We start from the raw sequence: 26,513 nt of genomic DNA, 5'->3' as shown, positions 1-26,513 counted from the left end.
AAACCCGTGTTCGAAATGATGAGCTAAGATTTGTAGACGTGAAAAACATTAGAAAGATATGTGTATAAAGGAAGATGGTGGTGTTTGGTAATAAAGAAATTTGTAGAATGAATGTATGTGTATGAATTGAACACATATGGACCTCACCAAAATCAACATCAGCCTCATAATGCTCCAAATTCCCAATCAAAACCAAAACCACATATCTTTCCTCCTACAAATCTACGCCTCCGATTTCTCCATGTGGATTCTCTTTTCTTCATTCCTTCATTTCGACTTCACTCTTCAAATCCCTCTAAATTCATCGCCACAATCCTCTTCCATGGCGGACCGAGCTTTCGTCTAGGGTTTTTCCGCATGAGAAGAACAGAGATTCCAGTCAGTTTCTGAAAGATGGAATCTCACCGTCCTCATTCTTTTCTTCCTCCTCCGCCGCCATTGACGGCCGAGAAAGCTCCTGTACCGGCGGAGAAAATCGGAATCGAACAGGAACTGGAGTCTCTGGCTTCGAAAAAACGCTCGGAATCGGAAGTGCAGGAGGTCGCCGCGGGTAAGGAAATGCAAGTACAGACGACAACGGCGGCGGAGGCGGAGGAGGAAGGCGGACGGGAGAGGCTGAAGAGGCACCGGCGGGAGATGGCCGGGCGAGTCTGGGTACCGGATATATGGGGGCAAGAGGAGCTTCTGAAGGAGTGGATTGATTGCTCCGGCTTCGATGCTTGTTTATTTCCGACTGGAATCGGGTTGGCGAGGGCGGCGCTGGTTGAAGAAGGAAGAAGGGCCAACAATGGCGGATTCAGAGTGGAGAACAGGTGCTGAATTTACAGTCAATTTTTGTTAGGATTAATTGAAATAAAAAACAAAGAAAATTCATTTCCCAAGGCTCTGAAGATTATTAGTTTCCAACATTTGGGGAAGAGGAATTTGAATGGAAACACAATCAAACAAAACTGCTTTTATTTCATTCGCCATTTGATTTTCCATTTTATTGTTAATTAATACAATTATGAATTCTTCATGCTTTTCCTTCAATAATATTATTGTTTATTATTATTATTATTATTATTATTGTTAATTGTTTTTATTCCCTTACCATTTATTTGCATCTATTCATCTCTCTCTATTTTTTTTTTATTTAAAATAAAATCTTAAAATTTTTTGAACTATGAAACTTTTTTTTTCCCTTCTTTTTCGTTCTCTCTGTCCTCTGCAAATCAATGAAATACTCTACAAATTCATTAAAATATTTTCAAATAATCCATTTTAAATATAGTTTTGTTATATTGAAAAGAAAAAAAAAAAAACTGTATTTGACTCTTTTTTTTTATTATTTTATTTTAGGTAAAACAAGATTTTACAGTTTTCGTGAATATAGAATAAGCAAAATTCAAAGGAAAAAAAACTAAATTATGTAAAATAAATAAAAGAGTTTACAAAACTTGGCCACGTGTAATTTTGTGTTTTAAGTTTAAATATCCAATTAACATGGTTAAATTTGTTTATTTGTTTAATCAAGTTTCAAAATTATAAATTTAATTTATCAACACAAAATTTAAATTATAAATTTAGTTTATCAACACAAAACTTAAAATTTCCATTTTTTATTGATATATATTAAACGTACCCACTTTTAAGTGTTGATGAACTTGTAATAATTTTTTAAAGTTTAGAAATCAAATAGACACAAATTCAAAATTTCAAGAACTAAATTTTGTAATTTAACTTTAAATATTTTATAATATTTGACTCATTTTTTAAAAACTTAGGATCGCTTCATAATTTAGAATATCTTATATAATTTCTTCCCGGAATAAAAAAAATTAGTAATCTAAAGCTTTGGATAATCAAATATCCCAATATCAAATTCTTGGATATAAGATTCTCCAATAACAACTTGGATAGCTAAATCACAACCAAGCATTCAAAGTGGGCTTGGAATAACTTTTATGGAAAAAAAAAAGAAAAAAAAAGAAAAAAAAGCGACTTTAGATCATAAAAAAAGGTACTTTTGAAGAATTTTCACAATACTTGATTGGACAATCAAAATACAAAAACAAACACTTATGCATTTCTATGAGAAGAATTTTCAATAACTTTAAAAGCAGAAATAGTAAACAAGACTCAACAATACCATTAAAAATTTTATAACGAAGACATTAATAGATGAGTGGCCCAAAACACAAGTTCACAAAATTATGGGTACTTTTCTACCAGCTGGAAATTCACATAATTCATGATCCTCTTTGGTTACTCGTAATAAAAATGCTATGTGACAACCATGATTTGAAAAGTTAATTCAGGGATTAGCTAACAGAAACCAGCTCCCATATCTTTATTGTACCGTCGTCGCTCGCTGAAGCAAGAAGCCTCTTCTCCTGACAGAAGTTGGATTCAAAAGGTTAGAACGATAGAACTTCGTATTTAAATCGAAACGACGACTGGGAAAAATGTGTGGCATCTCGTATGTAGTAGAGATAATAGGTGCAATAAGTCATTTGAAATATCACAGACCAGCAAAAAGACAGAAGTTAACAGCTCAAGGCAAAGGGGTCTATAAACCTGAGGTCTTTGAACTTTCACTTGAACCGATGACGGTGAGGGCAGTTCGGCAACCGTTTAAGTCAACAAAATTTTCAATGTTTTTTCTCGTTTAAACTAGCTCGTGTGTATCTCAACTTAATCCTATGAAACAACGGTTTAACTCTATAACATTTGATATCTTAAATAGGTGGTGCTGCAAGATGGTGGCTACTGTAGGATTTGAGTCAACAAAAAGTAGCACCACGAAATCAAATGCGATTACTCGAAGTCCATACATGACTATAGTTAAATTCCAGTCATGAGCTAATAACTTTAAATGCTAGTTAGTGTAAAACATTTTGCAGGTTGAAATAAGAGCCTTACCCCTGGGCTCCATTGCACTGAATTTACATCCATGTTGTGGGCCTTCTCCTTCTTATATAGCAACTGGAATGAAGATCCATCAACCTGCGATGAAAAGGGAGTGGTTAATATTGTTTCATTTCACTTGAAAGTTCCACAATATGTTGCATCTTGGAACTAATAGCATATTTAAATGCTAACATGAGCTTAACATATCTTTACTTCCTTTTAAGAGGTTGTAGGCCCACATTAATATTTTTAAAAGAACAAACAACAGTCCAACAATCGTACTAAGCTGCACCGAACCATGACAAAAATTTTCCAAAAGATACGAAATAATGATATCGTAATACACATGTCTAGATACATTATAGTACAGATGCGAGCAAATGCTAATAACAAGGGAAGGCAAGCCTCCATTACCATTTTCTCTTGATTCTCCACAAACAAACGAATAGCATCGTCAGCTGCTCCACTAGCAATTATGCCGTTTCTGTCACATTCACGTGCAAAAATCATCAGCCACATAGATGTATGGTTAAATAGAAATTACAATATAAGATGCAAAAGAAACGCTGCAAAGCACAGGTAATATAAAAGTTACATAGAATAAACCATAATACGTTACCCAATTAAAATTTGTGGGTGACAATACAGATTATTACTAAGTGAATTTCCTGCAGCGAGTACGTGCGGTAAACTTTCCAACTTTTCCAACTTGCGCACATTACAACTATTCTCACAAGACAACCCCCTACTTTTACATTTGGTTGTCAACGTAACTCATACCATGTTTGACTAGTTAAGAAACTTTTATGATAATTAATAACATAAATAGGAGGCCACAGTAAGATATTTTGAACTCATGGGGATTTGGTCTAGTTCAGTTGTATTTACAGCTAAGCCGATTCCTTGAGGTGAAGTACATGTGGGGCACTTTTTTTTTTTTTTTTTCTTCTGAGAAAACACTTTTCATCAAGACTTCCAATATACGATGATTTTGGTAACCCTTTGGTTTTTTATAATGTCTCATGTATCTATTCTTGATGAAATGAATTAAGTGTTTATTAGTGGAAGGGAGCCTTCTCTTCTCTTGATAATTTTAATTGGGGAGAAAAGGTAGCATTATATAGGTAAATAAAGCTACTCATCAACTGAGTTACGGATACATTGAAAAATGATTTTCTTGTCTTTTCTTTTCTTGTAAGAAACTGAATTATCACTGAAAAAATGAAAGTTTGTCTTATTCAGGCTGTCAAGAGGCTCCAAAATGGAGAATAAATTAAACTAAGCACTCTACTATTATAATACTATGACCAAATTTCCGAACACCTTAATTTCTTGCTAACTACTGGAGTAATCATCTTTAGACACGGTAGCACAAGATAAACAAAAATCTTTCATATACCTTAAATGAAAGCCTTACACAAAATAGTGTAATATTACCTTGACCAATGAACAGAGAAGATTGTTCGATCATGATTTCCAGAAAGAGTACAAGTATGCCTCCTAACAAAACCAGATAAAAGAACTATCAGCATGGTTACAGAAAAACAGATGTAGCATAATATTTGGAGATAAACGAAGCTACAAATAAGATGGTCCCATTAAAGAACCAACTCTTTGAGTATGCCTCTCACACTAAATTGATCCGAAACATCTATGAATGGGTGGCAACAGAAGCATGTGACATAGTACAAGTTGAACAACAGAAGAAACTAAAGGGAGTTAATAAACCCATTTAAGTATAACTACAGAAAAAAAGAATCATTTCCTTTGGAAATAGGAGCAAATTTCATTGAGGAATGAAATAAAGGGAGTTATTAGACCCCACCCACCGAAACATTATCACGTTGACTGTGTATTTAGATGCACATGAAGTACTTTACTGCTGCATTATTCATGAGCACGCATATACATCAAGACATTCATATGTTTATCTTTCTGTAAATTAGTCCCTCTTGTTATGTTTATCTCACCCACAATCCCTTTTTAACTCCTTTGCTTACAAGGTTTTAATCAAAGGAGACCGTGTCATTTAGAAAACATGATATATATTATGAATATTTCTTACCCTTCCAAGCCAATGCTTGTACTTTAAGCACAAAAACCTACCAACCAATATATACTAACAATAAAAAATAAAAAATAAAAAATAAAAAAAACATATCACATTGAACCTTGCATCGAAACTTATCAGATCAATAAGTTTCATTACTCCAAAGCCATATTATAATAATTACAATGATGAAGAAGAAGAAGAAATTTTTGCATCCCTCACCATGGTGAATAGCCATCCCCAGAATGCAACCTTGTCTCATCTGTTTCCCATATTTTAAGGGTGAGATCATCACTGCAAAACTAGACCATGGTCAAATTAGATCCACCCAATGGAATAATTTAAAACTTGGTTTGAAATCATTTCTTATTAACTCCAAATGAATGAAGAAATGGGTAATTTGAATTTCCAAGAAAATTTGAAATTTTATTGCTGCCACACACACAGCCTACCTACAGGTGACCATTTTGTCTCCAGTTGCATTGAAAGAAAGGGCCCAAACAGTAGAAGAGTGACCACTGAGAAGAAAATCCGAATCATAATCAAGTTCAATCTAGTTAGACTGAAGTTAACTGCCCTGCGGAAATGATGATAGATTTGTAGGAAAACATGGTAGAAAAACGAAATAGTTATGTACTTGTTAGATTCATCTATAGTCTGAACACAGTGCCAATCATCATTGTCATCATCACCTGCCCAAACCTGAAGTGGTTTCATCATCATAAATTAATATCACCTGTGCAAATCCAAAGTACTTTCCAAAGGCAGACGAAAAAAAGTAACTGAAATAGTCTTCAAAGCCATCTAAGAGTTAGGTACCTTGATAGTGTTATCATAGCTACATGAGAATAAAAGATCCAGGGTTGGGTGCCACTGAACCATTTTTACATCCTGTGTGTGTCCTTGCAACACGGAAACACACTCATACTCATTTCCTGGCAATACTTCCCAAATCCAAACAGTTCTATCTCGACTGCACGTTGCAAGTAGAGAACCAGAAGCATTCCAAGATACACTTTTGACCTCATTCTCATGACCCTAAAAGTCAACCAACAAGACAGCTTTTTCAATGTACTGATACTTGGGATAAGACAAGGACAATAAAATGGCAGATAGCAGTATTCATATAGATCATCAGGAGAAAATCTTGCAATGAATAGTGACAATGCATACAATACTTGATAGGCAGAACACTACCTCTAGGGTAGAAACGCATTCATAGTCACCCCCGATATTCTCCCACATAGCTGTGGTGGCATCAAAGCTTGCAGTTGCCAATAACTTTCCGTTCGGTGACCAAGCGCATGACCTAACAGTTCTAGTATGCGTTTCATCCAAAACTGCCTGCAAACAACACTACATTAGCATTCCAGCTCCTAATGTCAATCACCTACATATAAAACTGCAAAATAAACAGAACGAATTCTTGGAAGATGAGGAACTTTCTTAGATGCAAACTTGAGTTGGTTCGATTAGTCATCTAATCCAAATATTTCGTGAAAACGTCGTAGTAAAAGAACTACCAACTCAATGAACAATTTCCACTAAACTAAAGTGATTCCATCCAGGTTAAAATCGAATACCACAAGAACTACTCTAATAATAATCCATTTAATACAAATCTACAGATGAAATAGAACCTTGCAATTCCACGAACCAGAGGAAGGACTTTGCTCCCAGATACGAACGGTTTTATCGCCGCTACAGGACGCAAAAACAAGTGGAATTCCTTCAGCTCCGGTGGCGGGATTCCAGGCCAGACTCCATACCCGATCAGTGTGACCTTCAAGCTTTGCAGTCTCCTTGAGCTCGAATCGGCCATCCCAAAGCTCCATCACAAGAATGGTATTTCTTTCCCAAATCGCCGGCAAAGCAGGAAGATTATCAAGCCCTAGCTCCACGCAGCCGGAGACTTTAATGGCCGGCGAAGGGATAAGTACGCGCCGCCGCGGGTTCTCTCCTCAACGTGTCGTCGGCTTACAGAGATTTAACGCTTTAATGAAGCAAGACAATGATTTCACGGCTCTATTGAAATTGGAAACTGGAAATATGTATGATCTAATATTACATATTAAATTAAATTACATAAAAAAATTCAGTATGATATAAAATTGATAGAATTTAAAATAAGAAACTATAGCTAAGATTTTATTAAAATTTTCGAATATTAACAAAGTTATTCCATTATGATTTGTGCCATACTCATAAAACTTTATTTTATTAAAATTGGTGACATAAATTTATTTATTTATTTTTTTGTTAAAATTAGTAATTAAAGTCTCATAAAATTAAAATATCAAATATTTTCAAAGTTACATTATATCGCTCCCATCATTTACAAAAATTAAATACTTTTTAAAGTAGGGTTACGTTGGATTATAATCCTATTTTCAAAAATTAAATAGTTTTTTAAAGTATAGTTTTGTTGGATTATAAATCATATTTTTAAGTTAGTTGATCGACAAGACAAATATATATATATATATATATATATATATATATATATATATATATATATATATATATATAAACCCACAAATCGAACCAAATTTTCAATTTTAGAATATTTAACTCAACCCAACTAAAAAAAACTAAAACTAAAACTAAAACCGGCTATTGAGGATTGTTGGGAGGGAGTCCCAGGTTGGCTAATTTAAGGAATGATCATGGGTTTATTGGATTTATGAATAAGGAATACATCTTTACGAGGCATTTTGGGAAAACTCAAGTAAAGCCATGAGAGCTTATGCTCAAAGGACAATATCATACCATTGTGGAGAGTCGTGATTCTTGACATAGTATTAGAGCCATGCTGGAGAGTGTACTTTGTTCGAGGGAAGGATTGTTGAGAATTGTTGGGAGTGTGTCCCACATCGGCTAATTTAGAAAATTATTTTGGATTTATAAGGAAAGAATACATTTTTATTGCTACGAGTCCTTATCTTTAAAGTGGGCTCATATCATTGTGAATAACAAATAAGTGCTCGGGATCACAGGTCAATAGTGCAAGTATCTATTAAAAAAAGTTCTCGAATTGAAATGTTATTTTAAGAATTTGAAATTGAACGGTGATGATGACATTTTTGTACCTTTTTTTATTATTTTTTTGGCCACTTGGACGCCACTTGTTGTGACCTTCTTTTAATGGTAATATTTTGATATCTATATACTTTTGATTTATTATTTTTTAAAACCACATAAAATAAATTACAATAAACACATTTTAAATTAATAAAATTTAAAAGTAATTATTAGAAAATTAATTTGGTTCAAGATTTTTTTTTTTTTAAAATTTTTTTTTATAGGTTATTCCAAAGACGACATTAGGAGGCGGAGTATTCTATTAAACCAAAGCGGTTCAACTAGACCGATAACGGTTATTCTAGAAATTCAAACCGGTCCATTGCGGTCAAGTTCCTCATAGTTCGCCTTCGAGAAATCAAGCAACTCCATTCCCATCTTCTCTCAACCAAAGGCGCGAGAAGTTTTTGCTAACCCTAACGCTTAGATCAGAAGGCAAAGAACTCGCGAGAACATCGACAATGAATTCAGCAGGTTCAAGAAGCGGAGGCCTTTTCGAAGGTCTGTACAGAGTGATTATGCGCCGTAATTCTGTTTACGTTACCTTCATCATCGCCGGTGCTTTCGTCGGAGAACGGGTAATGTTGTTTACCTCATCTTTATGCTAATTTATGTCTGTTATGTTTCTTTTTTGGATTGTCAATTCATTAATTTCGTTTCCGCGTTTGATCTGAGGATCTAGTTTTTTTGCAAATTACTAAATATTGGTATTAAACTGCCTGATTGACTGGTCATTTCTCGCTGATCCATGAAAAAAATTCAACGAACAGCTTGTTCATGTGTGGCCGCCGGCTAGAAGAAGTAGGTGGAACTGTATTGAAATTTATGGTTTATCTGCACAAGGAGAATTGATTAGGAGTAGAGGATTCATATATTGGTTTCTGGCATCAATTGAAAAGTCCGGTTACATGATTGAACTGATTCAAAATATTACTATGAATTGCTTTCACGATTGTGTGCAGATTCTTAATTTATGTAAAGTAACTTAGTATGTTTTCTTCATGTATGGAATGCGGAATTCGGCCATTATTTAGTCTGCTTACAATAGAAAAGGACTTCCGTTTATTTATTTATTTAAATTTTACACGATAATGAAAAGTGGAAATGGTAACCAAAAAAAAAAAAAAAAAAACATAAGGACGTTTCTTCGTTTGTTCTATGCACTGTTATGTAATGGGCCTGAGCATCTTAAATTGTAGTGTGGGACTTATGAGTTGCTTGGTTTTGTGTTGTTACTTTAAGTTTATGGTATCTTATTTTTACCTTAATGCCTGGATTTCCATTGGTGCAGGCTGTGGATTATGGAGTTCACAAGCTCTGGGAGTACAACAATGTCGGGGTATGGAACCTACCCACATACATGATTTACTTTGCTTTTTTATATACACATTTCACATAGACTATCATTTTGGCTTTTATTGTGTTGTCCAATCCAGAATGCTTGATTTTTTTATTCCGGATGTTTTGGCTCCCATTTTCTGTTATCAGCTTCAAATTATCGATCAGTTTCAGCTTCTATTTGTGGTTATTGTGTTGAAGATTATGGCATTGCAGAACCCTTGCATTTTCATTATCTTTTCTATTTCATCATCTGGTTTAAAATGACTTCCAGGTGTAATGCATCAAGATGCATATGAAATTCTCATATTTTTTTTAACACAAGCAAGCTATTTGGACTTGTCAGATTTGTTCAAATGCCATTCATCATTCGGTACAGATTGAATTTGGAAATGACAATAAAGTAGTACTTGTATCAGATTTCATCTGTTGTGTTTTCTTTTCGTTCTTCCTTATTTTTTAAAATCGTTCTTTGTGTTCTTAAGTTTTGGAAGGTCTTAATTTCTACAAGGTTAAGGCTGTATTAGAATTTTCGTGGGATAATTATAAACCACACCTACGCAGTCTGTCTATTCAATATCCTCATGGTTCAAAAACAATTTTTTTATAAGCACTTAGGCTTTTGATTGCTGCTTTTTACTTGTTTCTTAAGTGGGTTGGTTCCTTTTACTTGTATGTTAAGTGAGCTGTCAGTAATGAATAACGCGAGTCACTAAAAACATTTTCCCAAGTTGGTTTGAATCTAAAAGGTCTTAATGGAGCCAACCTAAGCATAATTCAAATGGTTAAGGTATTATATCCTTAGATGTTAGAATCCTCACTCCCGCATGTTGTTGAACTAAAAAAAGTCTGAAATGGAACGTCTATTTTTTCCATGACGTCCATTAAGGTTGCTGCTAGTTGGTGAAGAAGGGCTGTTAGAGTTACCACACTGGCAAAGTAGATAGTATTTATGACTTCTCATTCTTACTTACGAATGTCCTGCTTAGCAGATGGGTAAATTGGGAGGAAAAAAAGGAAGTTAAGGGCACATAAAACTGTTTTTAAGAATAAGGGTGGGATTTACATGCTAGGCAAATTATATAAATGTAATTTGCAATCATCGCTATTTTATTTGTTTTTTTTTTTTTCCTCCTATTATATGTTGATCTATAATATCCATCCTTCTACTACAATCTTGCTTGCACAAGATGCTACTAAACAATTTTTATATTGATTAATAGCTTTCATAACTCATTCCCAACTCTATTACGATATATGATGGTCTTACAACTGTGCAGAAACGGTACGAGGACATTTCAGTTTTGGGGCAGAGACCATCGGAAGAATGAATTTATTAGCCGCTTGAAAGCTACACATTCATGGATTGAAGAGGTAAAAACTGGTGGCTTAGGATGATAAATGAGAATGTATTTCCAATGGGAAAAACGTTGTCTTTTTGACATGGAACATTTGTGTTTCTTCATGAGATTCTAATCATATTTTATTTGCTTGAGTTTGGAGTTACAAGCTTTTGTGCATTATATTTGATCATCGAGAATAGAGGATCTGGGTTATTGGGATTTTAGCAGGTGGCATAAGCAATGACTTGGGTTCTAGTTTATGAATAGAGGGAGTTAGATAACTTAGATGGTTGAAAGAATTTTGGCAAATTTGTCCTTGGTGGGTTAAGATTTAAACCTCCTATCTAAAAGCGAGTACATGTCAATTACAACGATGATCAATTTGGTAGAATGAGAAACTACAACAATTTATGCATTTGATTCTCTTTTTTAAGTATAAGCTTGAGAATTGAACCGTGAAATTGGTTTTCTACTAAACAATAAGTGAACATATCAAACATAAGCTAAAATAACCAACCCGAGCGGTGAACTTGGTTCGGTTTGTTGGTTTTTGTCAGTTTTTTACTGTCCTGCATAAAACCAACCTTTAAGCTTATAAATACTGTAGTTCTACTTCGACTCGAACTTATTTGCTTTCTTCTCTCTTACAAGCGTTTTCAAACTCCAAGCTAAGTTTTGGGAACATCGTTTTAGAAAAACGCACAGCCAAAGGACAGTATGCAGACATCATTGAAGCTATCAATTTACAGATTTTTCTGTTGAATGTGGAAGCCAAACAAGAAATGCAAATTATTCTGTGCTATATTTTCAATTTGGTTCATTTAATTTTACAGCGTTAAAAAGAGAGATGAGGATAAGAATCTGCCATTACCAAGACCAATTCTCCCAGCCTGCCCCCATCAATTTTTTTAACATAGTGAATAATTATTATGCAGTCTAATCCTAAAAAATAAAGAACTTTTTATGAAGCAGAATCAGTCTTCAGCAGTCTCCCACAACGGAGGTTCAAGTTCACCAAACAAAATTAAAAGCGAACCACATACCCTGCGAGCTAATCAACAGCTTGATCAAATCTCAGTGATTTTGTGAGCATGGGATGTTGTCGAGACCTTGAATCATGGATCTACAAAAGAAATAAACTAGTGAGATGTGTGTACAAGGCCCGGGAACGAATTCACCGCCGTAAAATAAATAAACGAGTGATATGCAATGAAGAAGAGGTCGAAGGGTCAACTTGTGTGAACCTGATCACTGGCTAACCCTACTACATTTAGTTGCCAAAAAAAAAAAAAAAAAAAAACTCTTAGGTCGTATTACTTGTGTGCCTTTTGTGTATTCATAACTCACATCTATTTTGAAGTAAAAAAAAAAAAAAAAAAATCAAAACTAAGTTATATTAACTATTCAGTTTCTTCATGTTCCCTCTCTTCTTCCTAGAGTTCGTGTTTGGATTATCCAACACTTCCATCTCAATGTTGGTCATAGCAAACATTCATGAGACTTCCCAACATTTTAGGAATTATTTTTTAATTCAACAAAACGTCGGGTGGGGAGATTCAAACTTCTGACCCAGAGATCAAAAGTATGTCTTAATTAGTTGAGTTATGTTCTAAAAATGAGCCCAATTATATTCTTCTCTTTCATTTTTCATCTAATCATCTAATCGTATAGTTGGTTCTTTCATTTTTCATCTGATTGTATTGTTGGTTCTCTGCCTATTCTATGAAGTCTACCTAAAGACAAAACAAAGACCTAACTAAGAAAGTTTTTGGACTAAGAGTCTAAGGAAGTTTCTCTCCTTTCACCTTTGGGGTATAATTCTCCTGACAGATAAATCACCAAACCTATCTACCCGTCAGTAGTAAAATTATCAATGAAGAAAAATTTGCAGTCTAATAGCCGTTGCATTATGTAAAAATTATCTACAGAAATATTAATTTCATCCTTTAGCCTGATCATTACGGTAAGTGCACATAAACAGCAAATACAGCTTCGCAAGCTCTATGACAATAGGGGAATGGCAATCAGTGATTAAAGAGTGAGATACAATACCCTACCAATTGGCCAGTCCTCTAATCTGACTTTTCAATCTCTCGGAATTTCCTTTCCCATTCTTGGAGCTCATAATTTTGTTCAATTAAGTCTCGATCAGTACTATATACAATTCGATCCTGACCAATCACAGTTCTTTGGGCCATGTCTCGGGCACTGAGGAGCTGATAAGATTGTACAAAGAATTAGATTCTAAGCTTCATATAATTCGAAAAAGTAAGAGCAACGAGCATATAATTCGAAAAAGCAAGAGCAACAAATCCAAGTAAATAAAATACAAAAAAAAATTATGAAACAAAATTGCTGCAGAGGCAAGAGATTAAGAAGCAGGAATTGAAATAGACATCACCAGGGTACTAAAATGACGCTAAAACAGAACACTGGGGAGGAGAAAAAGAAACAAAATAGAGCTTTGTTCATATGGTACTTTCTTCTTAAATCTGGCACCAATCCGCTCCTAAAACAGATGATTAGATCTACTGAGGAGCAAACTTATTTTGGTGATCTAAATATTAATTACCTTGCGCCTGAGTGACACATCTGGCAATTCAAGGGCTTGGGCACGCTTTTGCCTTGCTTGGTTTCTTTTTCCTATTTCAGCATTTCTCTTCTGGGTAATGAACCACCGGACCAATGGAATTGCGAAGAAAGAACCAGCATATATCTGCACAGTTTTCTCATGATCACAATTTTTTTTACCAAAGTAATTAAATGGCGTTAAAGAAATTTCTGAATTTTGAAGTTACAACAAACCAAACCTGCAGTAGAGGAAATATATCTGATACAAATTTGATAAGTCCACTTGGTTTAACGGCAACATCCCTTCAAAAATGGAATTGGGGAAAATTATTAGATTTTTCAGAAACCGCGACCAAACAATCCAGTCTAAATATCCATACTTCAACACGGCTCCAAGGACTATAACACCAAACAGATTAAGCCCTCCCAATCCAATGGCCATTGCTCTCTCTGAATAACTTGTTTTACTGCAGACAAAAAAAAGTCCTGATCATTAATTAAATTTAAATTATACTCCCAAACAAGACGAAGAAACTTAACCACGGTACCTGAAGACCCATTTCTTCTCTTTGAAAAATTTCTCAATCCCTCCAACCCAGTCAGCCCATTTTCTACCCACATACTCCTTCCTTCCACTCCGCTGAGAAGAAGCTGTGCGCTGAAGGGAGGGAAATCGATATAGAATATTTCCCTATAAATAAATAACTTTTAGTGAATATTTATATATATGTTTTATAGAAATCGAAGTGACATGTCAATAAACAGAGTGCAGAAGAGGATAGGCAACACTAAGCATGATTATTGCTTTTCAATTGGCTCTTTTCGCATTAATTATTACTTCAGGAAAAAATACATAAAGTTATGAAAGTTTCCCATAGAGAATATTGAAAGTCATTATAAACACCAAATTTTATAGATTTTACATATTTATACTAACAATAAGGACAAATTTTACCCCTAACATGTTCAAAATCCTTTTTGTTTTCCCTCAAAATTTATCTTCTTGTTTCTACCCAACCCTGAATGTGAAGCTGATATTGCACCTTGCACACTTCCAACAAATCCTTTTTTACTGGCAACTACTCTCCAAAAATATTCTATCAAATAATAAAATTTCATCCAACATTAATAGCTTAAGCTTTTAGGGCTAATTTTAATTTAATAGAATTAGAACAAAATGTCTAAATTCACATCATGCAGTACTATTTCATTCTTCATTTCAATAAAACCATATCATTGATTCATTACATAGCTTTGTATTAGCATACCACTTCAAGGCTCAAGGTAGCAACTGACTTATGTTCATATATTATTGACCTCAAATATGGGTAACTAGAGCTATTTGTACCCATTCAAGCATTTCATACCTCGTTAAACATACCTCTTCATCAATTTCAGGTTGGCCATCAAAACGTAAAAGAACTGGCAAAATGTATGATTCATCATCCTGCAATCATCAAGAGGATGAAACAAAGTCAAATAGAAAAATTAGATTTGAATTACAATAAAATATGAGTTGATTCTACCCATCAAAATGTCAAATAGCCGCCAATCAATGATGGTTGGCAACCACGACTAAATTATTCACATCATTGAGAAGGCACCAATTCTTAAGGTCAATTTTGCTAAGTTCATTATGGTTGGTATTGACTGACATTATCAAACGTGAAAGAAGTGACTGATGATTTCAAGTGTGAAGTTGGTGACTGGTCCCTTCAGTACTTGGATCTTTTGAGAAATCCCAAATCTTAAGATATTCTGCATGTCTGCTCTGGACTCTTGCAACCTTAATAAGTGGAAGCATGCTGAAGGGTGATCGGAATTGGAGCACCTCAACCAATTAACCCAACTACTTCTACTCTATCCTTAAAACTTCCAGCAGGGTTTAAAAGGATATAGACAAAATCTTGAGGAATTTTAACAGTAAGGAGTCTAAGGACCTAGCACGAGACAGCTCCACGGCATAGTATTATAATCAGCTAGTATGGTGTTGTTCCTGAGAATTGGATTTTGTGCTGTTGTTCTTTGTCAACGTTGAAAAGCCCTTGGAAATCAATTATCAGTCTTAGCAACATTCTAAAGGAGAGGACTCTTTTTGTTTGGGTAAAGGTAGAAAGTGCAGATGTTGGGAAGACCTCTGCAGGCGCTTTAAGCCTTCTTTGACGCCTGCCAAAGAACAATGTATAAAGTCTAACATTAACTTACTGTGTTCCCCTCTGTCACATCCAGATAAGGTGCAAGCTCTTCAGCAGTTACAACCCCACCGTTGGAGGTGATGTATTGCCCAATCTGCAAGTATAGCTCAAAATGTTAACTGATATCAATAGTTACATATACATATGATGTCTACAAACTACTCTTAGATAACAATTATAACTAACTTTATATTACAGAAAAGTGCAAAAAAGAAAAAAAAAAAAAAAAGGCTGAGATTGACTTAGTGGTACATGGTCGATGATAATGCAAAGAAAGTTTCTCCTTAACTCAATATAAGCATGACAATGGGGCAAAAATGAAGCCAATATTAACAAAAGGTGAACAGTGACGATCTAGAAAGATTACGAAATTAGCATCCATGTCAAGAAACTTTGCAACCGGCTTACTGGCTTTTGCTTCTTTTTTGTCCTACGTCATTTATGTAAATTGTCCCAACAAACTCTTTTCTAATAAACAGAAAACTAAAAACATTAAATGTAACTTCATAATAAAACAGGGGAGTCTTTCGAGGAGCAATAATCGTGATAAAAATTCATACTGAGAAAGGTCATCCAAGAGAGGAAAAAGTTAAAAGCAAGGAAAAGGAACACAAAACTGAAAACCCCTTCAGAACGAGGGAGTTCGTTAAGAACTAAGACACTAGATTCATGTAAAAATTTCAACAGGAAAAGGCAAGAAGAAAAAAGGGAAAATAAAATATTGAAAGTAACGGACCACTGAACACAGTCCTCAAATATTACCAACTTCCATCTCTCTTCTTCAATTCCTTGATTTGGATCCCCGTCGCCAAAAACAAATGAGAAAATCTAAAAGAAGACCATTTCAAAGTTAACATTTAAATCTGAGCTAAAGTAGAACAGGATTGTAATAAAGACTAGAGATCATTTAATCACATACAGATTCAATAAAGTTCATCTTATTATCTTCTGTTTGTAGTCGACGTCTCCTATAGTAATATGGATCCCAGTACCTTACACAACGCAAACAGGATGAATGATGGCCAAAAGTCCTCTAAAACAAAGTTGTCAATTGTGTGACAAAGAAAAAACATATTACCAGAAAAGATCAGTCGGACTCAAATAGAATGTGAATCCTGAATCATATGATCTGCCACGTCTTCCGCGATTATCCTCTTCACTGTATCATTAAACTTGAATCAATAATTTGAAGTTACCTCAAACCAGTACTCTATATTATTCATGATCAAGGATTGCGAAAAGGATTCACTATTGAAAATAAAGTGCGAACCTTCTGCTTGAAATAAGAGCAATAATTGTAGTATATACAAGAACGATTGAAGCAATTAGAGCCGTGCCAAACGAAACCCTGACAAGATATTCGGCAGCGGCCTGAAAATTGAGTTAAGAATGCCGTTAAACACACAAAAATTGTTCCCTAACACTAACAATTCAGAGATAAACCCAACATTCCCTGACCGATACCTTTGACTTTTCTATGAGAGGTTCAAATTTTATCCAAAACGATTTGGCTGCAAGCTTTGAACGATAGTCTTTGGGGAAAACATAGAGAACGTCGCCCTCATCAGAAACCTGTTAAGAACATCTTGAAAAATTTTGCAGTCACAAAATTAAGAACTTCAAAATGCCTATAGTTTACATTTACAGTCTACAGATATAACAAAACTAGTGTTTCCTTTTGTCATCTCCGGTGGAAGATGAACTACTCTTGCATATCCAATGCAATATTATATTTGGTTTAGCGCCTAAATTTACATGCAACTCTATGAGTTAACAACAAATACCTCTAAAAAGCCATTGGTATCAGCAGCTAGAGCCTGCAAAGCCTTCTGAGCTTCATTGAGCTTAAGTCCCGCCCTGCTTGCAACGTCTCCAATGGTTACTCTCCCTCCACACGCGTCGACAGCCTCCATCGCTCTCTTTCTCACATCCGTCGGCAATTTGTCGCTCTCCACTGACCTTCCAGGTCTGATATCGGAAGGAATGTCAATGCCCGCTCTCACAACCGGAACCGAACCCCTTGCCCTACAGTCTAGCGGCGAAATCCGCGTATGGATGGCCGGAAAAGTAACGGGAGAGGGCTTTAAGCAAATTGAGGGTTTAAGAGTAATGAGAGGGTGGAAATAGAAGCGAGAACTCTGTGAAATGGCGAAAGAAGTGGAGATTGTCGCCATGATTCGCATAAACTTGAGGAATTTGAATAAAACTTTCAAGAATTGGCCATGGAAATCGAAATAGGTGCAGTGGGTGACAATCCTACGGTGAGTGGCTCTGATTTGGAAGCGACGGGATTGTTTTTCTTCAATTCTTTCTCCACCCTTTTGTTCTTCAACGCGTATCTCAGTCAATTACCCGGGAAAATAAGTCGACACAAACATTAAATAATCGTGTTATCGTTGATCTACAAAATTAGCTTAATTTACACAATCCAAATGATAATATAAAATATCAAATCATTTGTGCTAAATTATCTACTTGGGTTTGATTTACTAAGCTTCACTTTTGAGTCTTAACTTATCCTAGACATTTTGGGTTGGACTTAATCCAAGTCACGAGTTTGCTCCAGTGTCGTTTGCGCTTTACTCGGGACTATTCTAAGTCTATTTACGAGATTTCATGTTGGTAGGAGAGGAGAACGAAATACTCTTTATAAGGGTGTGAAAACCTCTTTCTATAGACGTGTTTTAAAAATCGTGAGGCTGACGGTAATGATGAACAAAATCTGTTACAATGAGTTGGACTTGGGTTTGTTACAAATGGTATCAGAGTCGTACACTAATTAGTGTGTGAACAAGGACATTGGGGCTCAAGGAAGTGGATTGTGAAATTCCACATTGGTTGGAGTGGGGAATGAAACATTCCTTGTAAACGTGTTGAAACGTACCCGTAGTAGACGTGTTTTAAAAATTATGAGAATTACGGTCATACATAACGAGCTCGTAATAAACAAAAGGTAAAATATACCATTTGTTGGGCCCGGCCCACGGGATAGCCCAACTTGAGATGTTGCGGTTTGGGCCTATCTTTCAAGATTCAGCCCAGAGAAGAGCCCCAAGCTTGAAGTTTCAGCCCATCTTAAAGAGTGGCTTGTGGCGACGCCATGAGAGTGGATTCGCGGGGAAATAATATACTCAACCGTCACCGAGGCCTCACAAACTCTACTCTCTGCAACAGAACATTGAAATCGCTGAAGAAAAAAATGCTCCACTGCAACCATTTCGTCCTCTCGTTTGGATCTGTAAGTCCTCAATCTTCGAGAATCCGTCACCGATCGTCTTCAAGCTTCATCTTCGCTGATTCTACGGTCAAGGATAGCACTGCAGTAGCTTCTTCACAGTCGCGAAGGACCATTTCCTCCCAGGAAGCTCGAGTTTCTCTTGTTTTTGCTCTCGCTTCCCAAACATATTCTCTCTCTCAGCGCGGTAATATTTTATTATCTTATTTGGTAATTGATTGAACTCGAAGATACAGTTGTTGTTCTTGTTTAATCCGCTATTTTTTCGGTTGTTCTGCAGTCTTGTTGGAATTGGCTTCCGAAACTTCAAAATACTTGTTGCCTAAAAGGTTCGAGAGTCGGAACTTAGAGGAGGCTTTGATGGCAGGTATTTGTATTTTTGTTTGTACTGTGTGATAGGTTGTGAATTTCTCACTTGCGAGTTTTGTCCTGCGATTTAGCTCTAATGTAGTATAGTTCGTATTTCTGTGTCTTATTATTATTTTTAGTTTATTAATTCGTGTTGAGTTAACCTAGTTCCTGATCTCGAGACTATGAAGTTCAAGGTCTTAAGTCGAAGAGACGAATACGAGATAAGAGAGGTTGAGGTATAATTTTCGACCTCCTCAATTTACTTTTGTACAGACTCATTGCTTCATTGCTAAACATAATACCGACTTATTCTAAAAATTAGCTCACACAAACTATGGCAATGATCGGTTGAACAGCCCTACTTTATAGCGGAAACAACCATGCCTGGAAAGAGTGGATTTGATTTCAATGGCGCATCTCAATCCTTCAATGTCTTGGCGGGGTACCTTTTCGGTAAGGTAGATTTGAAGCATCCGAGATGAAATTTGTTAATCTTCATCTCTGTTTTTCATCCAATATTAAATCTGGTTGTAATACTAGAACACGGCCAAAGAAACAATGGAAATGACAACACCTGTTTTGACGAGCCAAACCAAATCTGATGGGGAAAAAATGGATATGACAACCCCTGTAATTACGAAAAATGTAAGTTCTTCAGATGTTGACACCAGTTAGACATCTTTCCTTCATTCTCGTATTCATATATGGTATTTATGTGTTTCCATTTTGAGATTGTAAATTTTTTATTCCATCCTTGTTTTTTCAGGTCGATGGTAAAGATCAGTGGAAGATGTCATTTGTAATGCCCTCCAAATATGGTCCAAACTTGCCAGTGCCCCAAGATAATTCTGTTAGGATTCAAGAAGTCCCAAGAAAAATTGTTGCAGTTATAGCCTTTTCAGGTTTTTTCTATTTAATCTAGAAACTCGACTCTTTCTATGTAGAATACTTCATTGAAAAATTTGCACCATTTCATAGTCTCCAAGCATATTGCTGGAAAAGTTCAAATTCTTTGAACAATTACTTACTAAATATTTGCTGCCAAGTTTACATCATCACACTTCAATATTTTTAACACTTGAAACAATGTTGCTGATAGTGAGATGACATTTTCAGGAGCCTCGATTCCAAATGTTTTTACGCAAATCAACCGTGTTTCTTACTATTATTATTATTATTGGTTGTTCAATTAGGTTTTGTCACTGATGAAGAAGTTAAACGAAGAGAAACTAGGTTAAGGGATGCTTTGAAGAACGACCAGGAGTTTCAAGTTAAAGCGGGTAGTTTTGTGGAGGTAGCACAGGTATTATGATTATCCAAAATAAGTAATATCTTTGTTTTTTCATAATGCATACTTGGCTTGCTTTTTGATAGTTGCTAACTCTCTATGTATGCGGTTTGCAGTATAATCCACCCTTTACTCTTCCATTTCAACGTCGAAATGAGATTGCACTTGAAGTTGAGAGGAAAGAAATATAGCAGCATCATTACCATCATACGATCTCGAAATTCACCTCTGCTGTACAGTCCCCTTTTACTCATATTATGGACTGTATATGTGTGTATAAATGTCACTTTCACTTATAAATAGAGCTCCATTAGGTAATGGATAGTGCACCAATGGAACTCAATACTATAGATTTGAACATGCCAGTGGCTTCAATATTTCATCCCGGTCTACCTCTCAGATATAATGGTTTAAATTTCCATTAACCTTGGAGTTGGATAAATGCTGATACACTGAACTTCATGTTTATTCTGCGGGATTATGTCCATTATAACAAACTGAAAAATGTGGAATGATATAAAGTTGAAATACCTCATAATTGTAATATCAATTGGATTGGAAAACCAACTGCTACTCCAATTGTGCTGGCTGGCCCAGAATTCAAATGTGAACTTCGATTTTAGGAATAGGTAGTTTTTTATATAATTTTGACCTTGTTCATTGAATTGGCGGTTTCAGCCTATAAAGGTTTTTAGATACAGCAGCATAACGAGGTGAGACAGAAATACAACGAGGACTTTAATTCCGTATTTGGGATTTGTGATCTCAAACCTCTGTCTGCCCTATATTTTCTCCGTCATAGCTTGTTTATTCTGTTTGTTATTCTTATCCTTGTTTTGGTGATCATAGATGGAAACTACAGAGACTGTATTCTTTAAATTATTAGGAATGAACTCCTGGAGAATTATAGCTTCAGGTTTCTAGCTTGTTTGCATCAAAATGCAATGAACTCCTGGGAAATTGTTCATTCCTAGCAGGTTTCTAGCTTCAGGTTTTTATTACCAGTTCATTCCTTACCTCACTATTTCCCACCTTGGGATTAAAAAATCTAACCTGCTTCTTGTTAGCTCTAGGAAACTGAGGTGGAACGAAATAGCAGGTCCGCGTCCGGCTGGAGATGACTAGAAGCAGCTTGTAAGACATTGCGTAGCGATGAAAATCCGACTCCACCTGGTGAGAACTCGTATGGATGTTCCATTTCTTCTCGTTTTATTTACCGACTTTGTTGACATTGTCCCGTATAGCCAAAGAGTTGGTTACTTAGTCATTGTACTGCCTTTGAATGCTTAGCTGGAAATCCTACTGCTAGAACTTCGATTTCTGAGTGAAGGGTAAGAATAGGATTTGAAGATGGATGGTTGGATACATATTGACTCAGAATAGGTGAACTACAGTAATAAAACAAGAAACAAATTCTGGAAGCTATTGTGTTTGATTGGATAGTTCTTTTAATATATATAATATAAAAGAAAATAGGCTCCCACCCCAACCTCTTAGAGCACTAAAAGAGAGTAGTTCAAAGTACAAATCATATTCATATGCTTGATTAAAAGCAAATCTACGGGAAAAAAAAGAATAGAATGACAGTTAAGTCATTTGAATTACTTATGAAATATTAATATTTTTCTTGTAGGATTGAGGATGATGAGGGCGTCCCCACTCTACATCGTATTTATGTAATCCCTAACTCTTCAATCTTTATTTGCAAAAGTGTACTTATCAAGTCGAAAATATACTCAACCATTATCATGAATTTTCTGGTCATTTTTTACGAATTTCAGTAGTTTAATAGTTTAGAAAAATTTGTAAATCTGATTTCTTTTTTCAATTGAAATTAGTTTTTTATAAAAGGGTATTAAGTCAAAATGGCAAAAAGGTGGAAATTGGGTAATAAGAGGATAGATAGTAATGGAGGCCCAAGTTTCATGGGGATTACATTACAATTTACAAGCAACATACGACATGTAGTTCGAAATGCAAGGCGACGTGAAGAAAGTGACGATATGTAGTTTCATGTTGAGGGATAGCAAATAATCCGATCCACACGCCCAGGATAAATAGGAAAAGAATGCTAAACTAGAGTACTTGTCACATTCCGGACCACCTATTATTAACTTAATATATTTTTGCTCAATTTACGCCTGCAAATCACGTGCTTAACCTTTCCAGCTTCCGGAGACAAGCAGGAGGTCAGAATCGGGAGCGGAAAAATGGCGGGAGCTCTGAATTTGTCATCAACTCTGTTCTTAAGACAACTTCCGAGCACTAAAACCCCGAAAAGCTCAATTTCTATTCGAGCGACCTCACGGCCGTCTGAGAGTTCTTCAACTTCCGTGGGGACTAAAGAAAACGAAAACGTAGGGTTTTCATCTTCATTTTCTCCTCCGCCCAATTTCAAGCCACCGGAGCCTAAGCGTTTCGGCGTCAGACCGGACAAGATTTTTGATGTCTTGGGCGCTTCTCTTGCCTTGGTATTTAGGCTTGGTACTGGTATATTTGTCTCTGGGTATGAAACTTTCTGTCTATTTTATTTCTAAAATGTAAAAAGTTTAGTCCCTTTTTTTTCTTTTAATTTTTCGTTTAAAGTCGGTAATATGGCCTTTCGTATTGCAACTATATAAGACGCTCAGAATGAGCTTTCAGTAACATAACTCTCGTTGAGTGTGACCATGGATGCTTGGAAGTTGGAATGTTCTTAATGGGCTTGCTTCTATGCTGTATTTTGCTAGGTATTCGGCATCATTGGTTCCCAAAAATGAGTTTCCCCCAGACAAATATGCTCTTGAAATTGCTGGTAAGTACTCTTATTAGATTCTTTTTTTTTTTTTTTTTTTTTTTTTTTGGTTGATTAGCTACAAGATGTTTATCCTAGAACTTTTCACTTAAATATGTGGAATTCCAATTGTCTTGTGAAAATAGTATAGTTGAGGTGTGTAAGTTTGTTTGGACACTTACGAATGTAAAAGAATGTGGAATTCACAAGTTTCTTTTTATCTATTTGAACTAGTTCGAGATAGATTTTCTCGTTTGGCAATTTTTATAACCAAAAGCTATGATCATGGAGTAGGATCTTTTGAACTGATGTCTTTGCCTGCAATCTGTGCCACTTGTTAAATTAATAATAGGTTTCAAGGTCAAAGAGACTTCTAAGTTGGGACCTCGTCCCACGAAGCCTATTGAGATATATGAGTTTGAGAGGTATTTGTGTTCCAAAGCCTAGACTGACCTTTTTGTTCAAATTTTGACGTGTTATGAATTTACTATGATTGAGTATAAACTAACTTCAATCTTTCTTTTTATTACCATCCCAATTCATGGATTGTCATCAACGGATACAGTTGTCCATTCTGTCGGAAGGTAATTTTACTCCAAAAGAACTTCATCAAATGAAGGATCTTGCATTTCCATTTTTTTCATTACTCCCATGACATTTCCTTTTTTTAATTATTATTATTTTTTTTTTTTTGGGTGTTCGCAGGTCAGGGAAATTGTTGCTATATTAGATCTTGATATTCTATTCTATCCATGCCCTCGGAATGGTCCAAACTTCCGTCCCAAAGTTCTTCAGATGGGAGGAAAGCAGCAATTTCCATATATGGTTTGAAACTATCATTTTTCCATTTCATTCATTATTTGGAGCAAATCAAAATTTGAATTTTCATTCAAAATAGTTGATAATGCATGGAAGCTCAATTATTCCACTACTGAAAAATTGATTGCAGGTTGATCCTAACACAGGAGTTTCAATGTATGAATCAGATGAAATAATCAAGTATCTGGTTCAAAACTATGGTGAGGACTTTTCACAATTGATACAATAAATTTTTCCCCTAATTATATCTTAGAAAATAGATTATTATTTTTTTCTTTGTTCATTAAACCTTGATTTCCTAAAGGAGAAGGAGAAGGAGAAGACTGTGTTGAGGATGGTTGGGAGAAAGTCCCACATTGGCCAATTTAGGGAATGGTCACGGGCTTATAAATAAGAAATATATCTCCATTGGTATGAGACCTTTTGGGGAAGCCCAAAGCAAAGCCATGCGAGCTTATGCTCAAAGTGGACAATATCATACCATTGTGGAGAGTCGTTATTCCTAACAGGCTGAATCTCTTTTTCATAATTTTAGAACTTTTTCCATCATATCAATGCTGAAGTAGGAAATGATACTTTTTTTTGCTTCGATGCTTGAGCATTACACTCCTAAAGCTTTTAATTTTCATCATTTAACCATTAGAGCAGTTTTAGTGATCAAAACATACCCTATCAAATTTTCTTCATTCAAGTTTTCGATTATGATTTTTGTTCATGTAGGCGATGGAAATGTACCTCTTTCTCTCTCTCTTGGACTTTTGACGGTTCGTAGTTCACTCCTTTTTTTTTTCTTTGTTAGTATTTATTGACCTGTAGAAAAAAAAAAATTGTAATAGGTTAAGGTAATAAGTTTCTCATCATTGTGCTATATTTTACTTAGCTTCTTGTTGCAGACGTTGACAGAAGGCTTTGCTATGATTGGTCGTATGGGCAGGGTATATTTCCAAATTCTTACCTCTTCAATTTATGAGACTTGGTAATTTTGTAAATAACCTTGCTTCCGTTTAATTGCAGGGCTCTATCTATAAGCCATCAAAGCTACCACCTGCCCCACTAGAAATATGGGCATATGAGGTCATTTAATCAGAGACTTATTTGAAAATTTAATGCTATAAGTTCATTATATTTGAATCTCGATGCTTCTCTTCTCTGTCAGGGTTCTCCTTTTTGCAAACTTGTTCGTGAAGTACTTGTAGAGTTGGAGTTACCGCATTTAGTACATAAGTAAAGTCTCTTAAAATGAATGCTTTAGTAAAGCTAAGTACATCAATATTTTGTGATGTTTACTTCTCCTGTTTTATTTAATTCAGTTGCGCTCGTGGGAGCCCGAAACGACAAGAGTTGTACGAGAAAGCAGGACACTTTCAGGTACTTCTTAGTCATGTTTTGAGTGTTCTCCAACAAGCAAAGATAATAATGATATTTTGCACCAAATGGCTGATAGGTTCCATACTTGGATGACCCCAACACTGGGGTGCGTATGTTTGAAAGTGCTGAAATTGTGGAGTATCTTCAAGCAACTTACGCTCTTTAGAAAGCCATGCTTGCGAGCCATTTTCCAGGTCTATTTCTTATTCTCCCGTTCTTGCACCGTGAAGGCGTGAACACATTATTTTTGAGTTTCCAATATTTATGATATTAGATTTTTTTTTTTTTGGATAAATTACAAGTTTAGTTTCGAAGTCATTGAACTTTAAAAAGTCTAATAGATTCGGAACATTCAAGATAGTATTAAAACATACCTACTAATTTTATACTGCCCCAAATTCAATTTAAAAAATATTATATTACCAAGACTTTGTTATTTTATTATGAAGTATTTTCTCTCTTTTTTTTTTCTGTTTTTTTTTTCTCCTTATTTTTATTAACAAATTGTGAAATCACTTTTAAATGATTTCTCCGGCAGAATCTATGCACTAGAAGTTTCAAAGTTTGGCATATGAATATGATCCATTCAATGTGTCTCATTTTCTCACCAATTTTTGTGACAGGACAGGTAGGGGGTCTGTATAACTCTAATGGAATTCCTCTACCCCACTTCACATAAAGAAACTTTCTGCCCGTTCATTGAAGGCCTTCTTGAGATCAGCCATATGAATCCCCGAACTTTCAATTTCACTTGTAGGTGAATATTCTTTGATATTTCCTTACTCGAGATCATGCTGAATACTCTGTTTTCTATGTCGACTCGAGATCATGCTGAATACTCTGTTTTCTATGTCGACTGTTACTGTTCATATTCACCACATGTATAGTTTTCGCCCTATTTGCTTAAGATCTCCGACTTAAACTCATTCATCTCGTGATTGCTTGCGATAAAAACTGAAAACCAGGTTGAATATTGTCTAAATATTTTATATGCATGCTAATAGAAGAAAATCCGTCAATGATTTTGCAACAATGGTTGTTTATATTAAGGTAGCATTCAACTTTCTGTCTTATGAACCATTTTAGGGTCTGTTTAGTGTTTCATAGAGATTAAGAAGTTTTCCTTTTCTATCTCTGGGCTGTTGAGCTGTTGAGGTTTCTTCTTTTATTTCCTCTTTTTATAGTAGTTATTTTCCATTCTTTACGTTT

General features: G+C 35.3%; 5 protein-coding genes across 8 annotated transcripts; 3 read left to right on the top strand and 2 right to left on the bottom strand.

The window, feature by feature from the left end:
• Positions 1-2,108: 2,108 nt before the first annotated feature.
• Positions 2,109-6,973, bottom strand: LOC111801132 (protein CIA1). Of its 2 annotated transcripts, XM_023685118.2 has the most exons (10): positions 6,583-6,969; positions 6,140-6,286; positions 5,762-5,980; positions 5,580-5,644; positions 5,395-5,460; positions 5,165-5,236; positions 4,330-4,392; positions 3,307-3,376; positions 2,905-2,988; positions 2,109-2,375 (listed from the first exon to the last, which is right to left on the bottom strand). In XM_023685118.2, exons 1-10 carry the CDS (start codon positions 6,775-6,777, stop codon positions 2,304-2,306), a joined length of 1,053 nt encoding a protein of 350 aa, XP_023540886.1. In that variant the 5' UTR covers positions 6,778-6,969; the 3' UTR covers positions 2,109-2,303. The 2 variants fall into 2 exon arrangements, 1 of the variants encoding a protein (XP_023540886.1); XR_002816088.2 differs by lacking the exon at positions 2,109-2,375 and having other exon boundaries at positions 2,909-2,988; positions 5,165-5,244; positions 6,583-6,973.
• Positions 6,974-8,359: 1,386 nt separating this feature from the next.
• LOC111799747 (cytochrome b-c1 complex subunit 9, mitochondrial-like) lies at positions 8,360-10,856 on the top strand. The gene is made up of 3 exons (XM_023683206.2): positions 8,360-8,601; positions 9,315-9,362; positions 10,642-10,856. The coding sequence occupies exons 1-3, from the start codon at positions 8,485-8,487 to the stop codon at positions 10,690-10,692; spliced, it is 216 nt and encodes a 71-aa protein (XP_023538974.2). The 5' UTR covers positions 8,360-8,484; the 3' UTR covers positions 10,693-10,856.
• Positions 10,857-11,484: 628 nt separating this feature from the next.
• LOC111800759 (uncharacterized protein At5g03900, chloroplastic-like) lies at positions 11,485-17,830 on the bottom strand. Of its 2 annotated transcripts, XM_023684593.2 has the most exons (14): positions 17,255-17,830; positions 16,935-17,042; positions 16,741-16,841; positions 16,549-16,629; positions 16,390-16,462; positions 16,233-16,298; positions 15,481-15,564; positions 14,657-14,722; positions 13,824-13,966; positions 13,656-13,742; positions 13,515-13,578; positions 13,277-13,420; positions 12,762-12,920; positions 11,485-11,827 (listed from the first exon to the last, which is right to left on the bottom strand). In XM_023684593.2, the coding sequence occupies exons 1-13, from the start codon at positions 17,651-17,653 to the stop codon at positions 12,777-12,779; spliced, it is 1,560 nt and encodes a 519-aa protein (XP_023540361.2). In that variant the 5' UTR covers positions 17,654-17,830; the 3' UTR covers positions 11,485-11,827; positions 12,762-12,776. The 2 variants fall into 2 exon arrangements, with proteins under 2 accessions (XP_023540361.2, XP_086982585.1); XM_087126459.1 differs by lacking the exon at positions 11,485-11,827 and having other exon boundaries at positions 12,579-12,920.
• A 762-nt stretch (positions 17,831-18,592) lies between these two features.
• Positions 18,593-20,765, top strand: LOC111799764 (SOUL heme-binding family protein). Its single transcript, XM_023683234.2, has 8 exons — positions 18,593-18,892; positions 18,986-19,072; positions 19,222-19,292; positions 19,413-19,514; positions 19,597-19,701; positions 19,823-19,958; positions 20,250-20,359; positions 20,461-20,765. Exons 1-8 carry the CDS (start codon positions 18,670-18,672, stop codon positions 20,533-20,535), a joined length of 909 nt encoding a protein of 302 aa, XP_023539002.2. The 5' UTR covers positions 18,593-18,669; the 3' UTR covers positions 20,536-20,765.
• A 1,675-nt stretch (positions 20,766-22,440) lies between these two features.
• LOC111801175 (Thioredoxin family protein) lies at positions 22,441-26,230 on the top strand. Of its 2 annotated transcripts, none has more exons than XM_023685172.2 (13): positions 22,441-22,850; positions 23,074-23,138; positions 23,470-23,542; positions 23,683-23,701; positions 23,823-23,942; positions 24,067-24,136; positions 24,657-24,700; positions 24,830-24,871; positions 24,951-25,010; positions 25,093-25,160; positions 25,247-25,304; positions 25,381-25,498; positions 25,933-26,230. In XM_023685172.2, exons 1-12 carry the CDS (start codon positions 22,555-22,557, stop codon positions 25,468-25,470), a joined length of 1,005 nt encoding a protein of 334 aa, XP_023540940.2. In that variant the 5' UTR covers positions 22,441-22,554; the 3' UTR covers positions 25,471-25,498; positions 25,933-26,230. The 2 variants fall into 2 exon arrangements, with proteins under 2 accessions (XP_023540940.2, XP_023540941.2); XM_023685173.2 differs by having other exon boundaries at positions 25,928-26,230.
• Positions 26,231-26,513: the final 283 nt, after the last annotated feature.

This window comes from Cucurbita pepo, chromosome 8 (assembly GCF_057944985.1).
Source record: "Cucurbita pepo subsp. pepo isolate OVF chromosome 8, ASM5794498v1, whole genome shotgun sequence".
Taxonomy (NCBI): domain Eukaryota; kingdom Viridiplantae; phylum Streptophyta; class Magnoliopsida; order Cucurbitales; family Cucurbitaceae; genus Cucurbita; species Cucurbita pepo.
This window is presented reverse-complemented; position numbering and strand designations above follow the sequence as displayed.

Bases quoted from the DNA above. Each gene is read 5' to 3' on its own strand.
- LOC111799747 (XM_023683206.2), top strand. From the start codon at position 8,485: ATGAATTCAGCAGGTTCAAGAAGCGGAGGCCTTTTCGAAGGTCTGTAC. The intron at 8,602-9,314 runs GTAATGTTGTTT...CCATTGGTGCAG, and splicing joins GTGCTTTCGTCGGAGAACGG to GCTGTGGATTATGGAGTTCA. The intron at 9,363-10,641 runs GTATGGAACCTA...ACAACTGTGCAG, and splicing joins GGGAGTACAACAATGTCGGG to AAACGGTACGAGGACATTTC.
- LOC111801132 (XM_023685118.2), bottom strand. From the start codon at position 6,777: ATGGAGCTTTGGGATGGCCGATTCGAGCTCAAGGAGACTGCAAAGCTT. The intron at 5,645-5,761 runs GTACCTAACTCT...AAACCACTTCAG, and splicing joins GCTATGATAACACTATCAAG to GTTTGGGCAGGTGATGATGA. The intron at 2,989-3,306 runs GTAATGGAGGCT...TTTTCATCGCAG, and splicing joins TGGAGAATCAAGAGAAAATG to GTTGATGGATCTTCATTCCA.
- LOC111801175 (XM_023685172.2), top strand. From the start codon at position 22,555: ATGGCGGGAGCTCTGAATTTGTCATCAACTCTGTTCTTAAGACAACTT. The intron at 24,701-24,829 runs GTTCGTAGTTCA...TTCTTGTTGCAG, and splicing joins TCTCTCTTGGACTTTTGACG to ACGTTGACAGAAGGCTTTGC. The intron at 25,011-25,092 runs GTCATTTAATCA...CTTCTCTGTCAG, and splicing joins TAGAAATATGGGCATATGAG to GGTTCTCCTTTTTGCAAACT.
- LOC111800759 (XM_023684593.2), bottom strand. From the start codon at position 17,653: ATGCGAATCATGGCGACAATCTCCACTTCTTTCGCCATTTCACAGAGT. The intron at 15,565-16,232 runs GTAATATTTGAG...CTATACTTGCAG, and splicing joins AAGAAGAGAGATGGAAGTTG to ATTGGGCAATACATCACCTC. The intron at 12,921-13,276 runs GTAATTAATATT...CAATCTTATCAG, and splicing joins ATGTGTCACTCAGGCGCAAG to CTCCTCAGTGCCCGAGACAT.
- LOC111799764 (XM_023683234.2), top strand. From the start codon at position 18,670: ATGCTCCACTGCAACCATTTCGTCCTCTCGTTTGGATCTGTAAGTCCT. The intron at 19,073-19,221 runs GTATTTGTATTT...GAGTTAACCTAG, and splicing joins AGAGGAGGCTTTGATGGCAG to TTCCTGATCTCGAGACTATG. The intron at 20,360-20,460 runs GTATTATGATTA...TGCGGTTTGCAG, and splicing joins GTTTTGTGGAGGTAGCACAG to TATAATCCACCCTTTACTCT.